The sequence below is a fragment of the Alligator sinensis genome, unplaced genomic scaffold (genome assembly GCF_000455745.1).
Source record: "Alligator sinensis unplaced genomic scaffold, ASM45574v1 scaffold706_1, whole genome shotgun sequence".
NCBI lineage: Eukaryota > Metazoa > Chordata > Crocodylia > Alligatoridae > Alligator > Alligator sinensis.
This window is the reverse complement of record NW_005842683.1, coordinates 444,084-453,208: the sequence shown is the minus strand read 5'-3', so window position 1 is coordinate 453,208 and position 9,125 is coordinate 444,084. Positions and strand designations below refer to the sequence as shown.

General features: G+C 45.5%; 1 protein-coding gene across 1 annotated transcript; it reads left to right on the top strand.

Moving 5' to 3' along the window:
• The first annotated feature begins 848 nt into the window (after positions 1–848).
• LOC102375811 (olfactory receptor 4S2-like) lies at positions 849–1,805 on the top strand. The gene has a single exon (XM_006033957.1). It carries the CDS (start codon positions 876–878, stop codon positions 1,803–1,805), a length of 930 nt encoding a protein of 309 aa, XP_006034019.1. The 5' UTR covers positions 849–875.
• Positions 1,806–9,125: the final 7,320 nt, after the last annotated feature.

The window sequence follows — 9,125 nt, the reverse complement described above, 5'->3', positions numbered from 1 at the left end:
AACATATACAACAGAAGGGATTCATATTAAGGAAGCAATGCAGTTACATATGCTGAGTGTGTCTATACAAGGCGCTGCTGCAGTGATTACTGTGCATTTGTATAGTACTTGTGTAAGCAAGTACTAAATAAATGTGCAGTAAATGGAGTTACTGCACAGTAGTGCCAGAAAATGTCTTTTAAGTGACTTTACTGTGCAGTAGCCAAATAATACTGTACAATAGCATATTAGCCCTGTCTGTGCTGGGTTGCGCTACTGTGCAGGATTATTGGGCTACTGCTCAGTCAGCATCTCATGTAGACACACCCACTGAGTAGTTGTAAACTGTGGGAAATTCTTGAAAGGCAAGGAAGATTTCCTCCATACCCTCCCCTCGGTTTTGGCTGAAACCCCTAATGATTCCATTCTGGCCAAAAAGCTTAATATTTTCTCTGGGAAGAAGCAATGTTTAACTTTCGGGGGGAGGCAGGATTTCCCTCCAGGGAAGCTGGCCCAGATGACCTTGTGAGGTCCCTTCCAGCCCCTAACAATCTATGAATATATGTTAAACCTTGTTTTTCTATTTAACAATGGCTTAGTCAGAATATTTATTAAAAGGCATATTAGGAATATATTATTGTTAACATTTTATTTTATTTTAGTTTTGCAATAGAAGGGCATCATATATGTAAGCAAATAGCAGGAAAGGGAAATAGAAAGTTCTGTAAACTTAATATTGACTATAATTTCAACTTTGTCAGTATCTACCTCTTGGCTTAATAGTTGTTGACAAAATGACTTTTTTATTCGGCGGTCTATGTACCCTATTAATTAAATCTCTTATTTTGACAGGTGGATTACATCCATACTGCATAACTTCCACCTATCCAGAGAATATGGGGAATATTAACAACATAACCGAATTCATCTTCTTGGGCCTCTCCCAGAATCCAGAAGTGCAGCAAATATGTTTTGTGCTGTTTTTAGTCTTTTATATAGCTATTGTCCTGGGAAACTCTCTTATTGTTGTTACTGTGGTTAGCAGCCACCATCTCAACTCCCCCATGTATTTTTTCCTCAGCTACCTATCCTTCATAGATGTCTGCTACTCCTCTGCCACAGCCCCCAAATTGATTGCAGACTTCCTCGTTGAAAAGAAAACCATCTCCTTTGTTGGATGCATGATTCAGATGTTTTGGGTCCATTTCTTTGGTTGCACAGAGATTTTTGTCCTTGTGGTGATGGCCTTTGATCGTTATGTAGCAATCTGCAAACCCCTCTACTACACAACTATCATGACCAGGCGTATGTGTGGTTGGTTGGTGGTGGCTTCATGGCTGGGTGGTTTCCTGCATTCCCTGTTACAGACCCTCCTGACTGTTGGGTTACCCTTCTGTGGGCCAAACAAAATTGACCACTATTTCTGTGATGTGCACCCTGTGCTGAAATTGGCCTGTACTGACACCTATGTTCTTGGCCTCATATTTGTTGTTAATAATGGGATGGTTGCTTTGATCTCTTTTCTCGTCTTGATTGTTTCCTACATCATTATCTTAGTCTCTTTGAAAAGTCACTCTTCTGAAGGGCGCATCAAAGCTCTTTCCACTTGTGGTTCCCACATCACAGTAGTGATTTTATTCTTTGGGCCATGCACTTTTACTTACATACGCCCTTCCAGCAACATGGCAGAGGATAAGAGGATCGCTGTGTTTTACACCCTTGTCACCCCCATGTTGAATCCACTGATCTACACACTCCGAAATGAGGAGGTGAAAAGTGCTATGAGAAAATTATGGACCAAAAAGATGAATTCAGATGGGAAATAAAGTGTGACCTATAAAATTATGTTAGGTATACAATCCAAGTCGAACTTTATGATAAGGAATTTTTTTATTGGAGGAAACAACATTCTTCTGGGTACTGTTGTGGTTTGATTTTAACAATGGTGGGTGGCATTTTTAACATTTTGACAGCGCTGGTGAGAAGATATGGACTACTTAAATAATAAAGACTAAACCCTCAAGAAATCATAAAGATCATAGAAATGTATATCTAAAGAAATCAAAATATCATCTACTCCTTGTACTGAAGTAAAATCAATTATGCCTTAACCATTTTTTATTAATGTTTCTCTAATCACTTCTGAAAATCTCTAGTGACAGGGTTTGGATACTCTGCCTAAACATCCTTTTCCATGATTACTCATGCTTATAATTTGAAGGTTTGGGGTTTTTTTTTTCCTTCATTTCTTACCTAATTCTCTCTTGCTGCATATAATTCTGGGAAGGACATAATGTAGGCATCCAAACATTAATCAAATCTTACTTAAATTGTAAATTAATTTGGATGGTTGTTTCATTGTGTATTTATGTGGTGTATAGCACAATGGACATTATTTCCAAGATTCTAAGAGCTTCTGGAGCTCTCAGGTACTGCTAAATTAAATCAAATAAATGAATGAAACTGTGAATCAGAAGACTGCAGTCTAAATTAAGCATCTAATCAGTAAGAATTTTACCTTGTTTACCACAGTACTTTCTACTGTTTCTAAATATAGTGTATTTACTATATGTTAAATAATATAGAATAAATATATATCTCTATGTATTTATTTGGGCCACAAATATTCTAAAACACAGTAATTATACCATCAAGTGAAAAATAGAAGTTGAAATGTTCTTTCCTGCTAAGCAAACCATCTACAGCAGTCTGTTCCAATTGATAAATAAAAATGTTTAGTATATTCCAGTTTAGTTTGGAAAAACTGAAACCCTGGAAACAATATGAAGAACAAGTGATGGTAATAATATCATCCCTATCTTGATAGATGCATCCATTCAATTTTCTGCAGCACCCAGCAGTCCTCCTCCAAGGTCTCCACTGCCCTGGCCACCAGGGCAGCATGCCACTCCTGGGCCTCCAGGTGCTTCTCCATGAATGCCAGGAGCCTGTCCCTGAACTCCTGCTCCACCTGGTCCCTCCACCAGGCCCTCTTCTCCTCACATGTGTCCCTCTCCCAGCTGTGGGCCATGTTGTCTACCTGCCAGAACTGTGAGTCCTCCAGGCACTCAATGGCCACTGTGACCAGCCAGTCCAGCAGCCAGATCCAGTCCTGGGTCTTGCACTGCCAGAACCAGTGCTTACAGAGGGCCCTGGCTAAGATTGGCGGTGACCCTGAAGGTGCATCCAGCTGCCAACTGGTGCCTGTTTCCCCATAGGGAACTGCAGGTCCTACAGAGCAAGAAGAAAACACTGTTTGTGAGAGTTTGCAATGTTTCTGAAATAACATGTTTTATAACAGGGGGCTGTGCACTGTCTGGCCTCAGATTGGGAATTATGCATTCAAGGGTGCCCAGGGACCATGATAAGTTGGCCAGGCAGACCATGCCAGAGGCAGCTACTGGCTAAGCCCCCCATCCCTGCTCACTCTGCAGGGACAGGTGGGCCACTGGGTGCTGGTCGCAGGCAACCTGCCTTCCCCTTCCCAGGCTGGAACAGCCCTGGCTTCTGGCAGCACCCACTGCTGTGGCTCCAGGGCCATTCCTCCCCTTCTCCTCCTGCAGGCCAGGATGTCTCCTGTGCTTCTGCCAAGCCCACAGTGCCTAGGCTTGTGGGGCAAAGGGCTACAGGCTGAATAGGATGCGGAGCTGGTGGCATCCCTGCCCCCCACAGTGGGCCTCTCCAGAGTGGCACCCCGGGGCCAGCCCCCCACAGTGCCAGCTCTATGCCCTGAGCATGCCCTTGCTGAGAATTTCCTGGGTGCACTGCAAGACATTGCTTGAATGGACTGAGGGGTGCCCCATCCACTACACAATGCTGCTGCTGATAGCTAGGGTACCCCAGGTGTACCTGCTAACCTGGTGTGGAACCCTGAGCTTCAGCAGTGCAGAGGGCAAGCCTGTGCTGCCCCATAATGTCTGCCACTACCTTGAGGGCTACCTGTGGCTGTGCTACATATTCCTGCCCCACAAAAGCTGAGGAAGACACTGCTGCCAGCATCAATATGCTCCTCTGCATGTGGGAGGCCCTTGCCTGCCTGGATGAGCATGGCTGGATGGGGTGGGAAGCGGGGACAGGGGCAAGTAACGGGTGCAGGCAGGAGCAGGAAGGGCCCTCCCTCCAGTTCAGGGCTTATGAAGTGTGTGTGGAAGGCATGCCTAGTGGCCCAAGTTTTTGCCGGCTGGTGGCAAGGATGTGGAGCTCCCAGCATTGTTCCGGGGCACAGGGGCGTGGCGCCTGGCAGCCTAAGTAGAGGCCCCCTCTGGGAAGGAGCTAGAGCAATTGAAGTCTGGTGGTGCTATGGCCAGCCTCAGTGGGGGTGCACAACCAGAGCTGATGGGGCAGGTGCTGGCCCAGGCTCCCAGAGCTGCTTGAAAAGGCCAGATGTGGGGAGCATGGCAGGAGGCATCCTGAAGGGCCCTCCCCCAGTGACACATGACTGCAGGTGCCAGGCCACAATGGAGGCTTCAGCAGTCTGCTCGTCCTCAAGTAGACGACATGGCACCAGCCAGAGTCCCAGGGTGCAAAGATGTCATCCATCTGCCGCCTAAAGGACATGGACTTTCAGGCAACCCCCAACTGGTGGTGGTGTTCAGTGATAGTGGCCCACTGTGCCCACAAGGCCTGAACCATTATGTAGCACTGGCACGCTGACCAGTCATGCCCACGCTCTCACATGTGGCCTGACAGGCCCTCATCAACGTGCCTGTTAGAGCACCCACTCTGAGCAAACTGGCTGAGGACCTTGGCCTCACCCCACAGCACGACTAAATCCATGGTCTCCTCCTGGGGCCAGTTGTGTCCCTACCAGGTGGCATATGGCATCAGGAAGGATGCCAGCATGACTTCCTTGATGGCTTGCTGGGCCTCCACATGGCAGTTCTGGTGCTGCTGAGCCTGGACAGGTAAGTGGAGTGCCCAGACCAGGGGCTCAGTGTAGAACAAAGAGCCATGTGGCAATGGTGTGCCAGGCACTAGTGGCAGGGTCTTGGTAGGCTGCTGCGGCTGGCCTGGGGCCTCTGCTGTGACATGCAGTGGCCAAAGGCTGGCTGCAGGTGGCCCAGTGCCCTGACATCCCCACAGACTTTTAAGGGCCTGGGGCTGGAGCAGGCAAAGGGCCACCCCAGCCCTGGGGCTAGAGAAGCTCCCAGCCCCATGGCTTTGGGGCTAAACTGAGAGTGGCCCCATGGTGTTGGGGCTTACCGGGAGCAAATTTGCTCCTGGTCAGCATCTACATGTGTATTACTACACAGTAACTACTTGGGAGTTAATTTGCTATTTGAATTTGAAGGTAATAAATTAACTCCCAAGTAGAGCAAAGTACTGACTAGTAAGTGTCTGCAAATGTAGACTGTGACACTTACTGTGCAGTAATATACTCTACTGTACAGTAAAGCATCTCGTGTAGACACAGCCACTGAGAACACTCTACCTCCATCCTCTTTGGAGCCATCCTTTAAGTAGTTGAAGGCTGTTATTAAATCCCCCTCTGTCTTCTATTCTCCAGACTAAATAAGAATCTCCTCAGAAGTCATGTGCCCCAGCCCCTTAATCATTTTAACTTCCCTCTGCTGGACTTTCTCTAATTTGTCCAAGTCCCTTCTGTGGGGAGAGGCCCAGAACTGGACACAGTATTCCAGATGTGGCCTCACCAGTTATTAATCATCCCTTCAATCTAATGGCAGCACTCCTACTAATGCAGCCCAGTAGCCTCCAGCTCTTAGCCTTCTTTACAACATGGGAACACTATTGGCTCATATTCAGTTATTGGCTCACATTTCACTGTAACCCCCAGGTCCCTTGCTACAGAGCTGCTGCTTAGCCAGTCAGACCCCAGTCTCTATCTGTGCATGGAATCATTCTGTACTAAGTGCAGGACTTTGCACCTCTCCTTATTGACCTTCATGAGATTTTGTCTTACTGTTCTTTCCCATTTTCCAGATTGTTGGTGAAAATATTTAACAAAATTGGCCCCAGGACTGACCCCTGGGGTTCTCCACTAGTTGCCAACTAGACATCCAGCCATTGATTACTACCCCTTGAGCCCAATAATCCAGCCAGCTTTCTATCCACCTTACAGCCCATTCATCCAACTTGTACTTCCTTAGCTTGCCTGCAAGAATGTTGTGGGACAGTGTATCAAAAGCCTTTCTAAAGTGAAGTATGTCATATCCACTTCTCTCCCCACATCCACAAAGCCAATCATCTCATCATAGAAGGCAATCAGTTGAATACTTCAGCCTTTTCTGCATCACCTGTCATTACTGTCCCCCAGTCAGTAAGAGAACCACACTTTTCCTGATTTCATCTTGTTGCTAACATACTTGTAGAAATGCTTCTTGTTACCTTTCATGTTCCTTACTAGCTGCAAGTCCAGTTGTGCTTTGATCCTACCAATTTCAACCCTGAATGCCCAAGTAATACTTTTATACTCCTCCTTAGTTGTTTCTTCAAGCTTCCACTTCTTATAAGCTTCCTTTTTATATTTTAGCTCATTGAAGAGTTCCCTGCTACGCCAAGATGGTCTTCTGCCACACTTGCTAGTCATCCTGCATGTTGGGATAGTTCATTCCTGTGCCCTTAATAAGGTTTCTTTAAAGCACAATCATCTCTCCTGGACTCCTTTCCCCCTCAAGTAGGCCTTCCAGGGGATCCTGCCCATCAGTTCCCTGAGGAATCAGTCAGCAGCTTTTCTGAAGTCCAGGGTCTTTATTCTATGCTCTCTTTCTTTCCTTTCTTCAGGATTCCAAACTCAATCATCTTGTGGTTGCCGTTGTCCAAGTTGCCATCCACTTCTACATTACCCACTTATTCTTCCCTGTTTCCAAGCAGCAGATGAAGAAGAGAAGAGCCCTTAGTTGCCCTATCCAACCCATGCACCAGGAAGTTGTCCCCAACACAATACAAAAACTTATTGGATTTCCTGCGCACTGCTGTATTGCCCTCTCAGTAGTTGTCAGATGTCAAGGTGTTTGAAGACCACAGCCATGAGAACTAGGGCCTGTGATCCAGAGTTTTCCACTAGCTATTTCAAGAAAGCTTCATGAACCTCATCCTCCTGGTCTGGTGATCTACAGCTGGCACCCACTGCAAAATAACTTTTCTTGCTCTCCTTGCTGACCCTTACCCAAAGACTTTCAACAGGCCTGTTTCTAGTTTGATACTGGAGCTCTGAGCAGTCATACAGCTCTTTTACATGAAATCCAGGTCTTCAGGCAAGGTTGAGGCAATATTCTGGTCAGGGTGGAAGGTAGAGCTAAGGCGTCCAAAAAGAGTAGAGGCAGGAACTGTGGTGAGGCTGGCATCAGGCAGGAGCAAACAGAACACGACAGAAGCAAAGCCAGAGCAAGGCTGAATTCCAAGTAGCACACATACAAGCAATGTTGCTGGGAGTTGCAGGGACCTGAAGTTCCTATAGGTTCCCTCTGGTCACCTGACTCCTCATTAATAGTCTTATGGGAGGAACCAGACTGGGCTGGAGGTAGTGTTTAACAAGCTGCCTGCTGGATCCAGCTGCCAATCGCTGACCCAGTGACCCTGGGTTTGAATCTCTGAGGTCCTAACAAAGGCTCCCTGAAGTTAACAGCAGGTCCTAGATTCCCACTGTCTTATAACATTTGGATTTTCACTCTTATAGGCCAATAAACAGTGTTAGATCAGCTGTGTAGCAACCACCAAACATTTTGAGCAAGGATGGAATCCCTTTGCTTTCCTCTGCAAACAGCACATACAACTTGCATGCAGTACCAGGCCTCATCCCATCCTACAGAAAATATATTCACATTCTTTCTCCTCTCTTTTCCCTATCATTATTTTTCATTGGTACCCAGAACCTCCCAGCCTCTTTCTTCAATAGCCTGTCCCATTTCACTTTCCCTGATCCCAACCCTTCCCCTCCAATCTTATGCCTCTCCTTACCCTCAGATTACTGTGCCTTCCCTCTCACCTATCTACCACCCCTTACTGTCCTACCCTTGTCTCTTGTGTCCCTATATGCATGGATGCACTGCCCCCCCTCATTATGAATCCCAGCTCACAGGACATTTTTGAGATTCAGTTCCCTTCCTCACCCTGATTGTTTTCTACTTAGCATTTCAAGATCATATCTCTATTTCCCACTGATAGATAAAGGTAATTCAAGGGACTAGGTTTAACTTCACATGGGGCCTGATCTGATACAGTAATCCGTCTACCATGAGCCTTGTTGGGATGTCAGGGGTCAGCCACAGAACAGGATTTGATATCTTGGAAGTCTTCTCTCTGCAGGCTACAGCTACCTCATTTCCAGATCCAGGGTTGTTAGGTCAGCCTCATAAACTGCTTCCACCAACTCAAATTCATCAAAGCCATGTCTCCACAGGGCACAGAATCTCATGGGAAAATCTAAGGGAGTACAGTCTGTGCAAGGCTTGGAAATAAATCCAGGTCTCCCAAGCCCTATCCTAGTACCTGATCTGAAAAAAAAAAGAAAAGCTATCTTCTAAATATGCATTAAAAAAATAAACATTCTGTACAAATGGTGGAGAATTGTGGAATGTTAATAGCTTATGGTAAGCTTAATAGCTTAATGATAAGCTTTATGGATGATGGATTTCTTCTCTCTGAAACCAGCCACATTATTACATTAGAGGATGGAAGTGTTTCCATAGATTTTTTTTCATTGGCTAACTGAAACCTGCATCTTGTTTAATCTCTTGGGTCTGTCTTCTTTTTACTAATGGACAGTAAATTCTCAAGTGCCTACCATGTTATGTTACTGGAGAAGACATCCCCATCATGTGCTAGTGAACATCAGAGCATGTACTGCCAATATATACAGACGAATAGAAAATATCTGAGAGAGATCCAACCACTTTATACTAATGGCTCACATTGACCTCCAGCTTTTTGTTCAGTTATCTCTCACTGGGCAAGTCTACACATGAGTTTTAATGTGCAGTAGTTTATTTTACTGCACCTTACAGCATCGTGTCAAAAAACTTGCAATTATGCTAACATACAGTAAAATATGCTACTGAGCATTAAATATCACTTAAATCTGTGCACATTCATTAATGTGCATTATGGCAGCCTAATGCACATTTGTTTAATACCTTACATTAGAAAAAGTTCCTTAATGCACAAGTAGATGCACCTAGTGAGTTCCT

Coding starts and splice junctions, on each gene's coding strand:
- LOC102375811 (XM_006033957.1), top strand. CDS start 876: ATGGGGAATATTAACAACATAACCGAATTCATCTTCTTGGGCCTCTCC.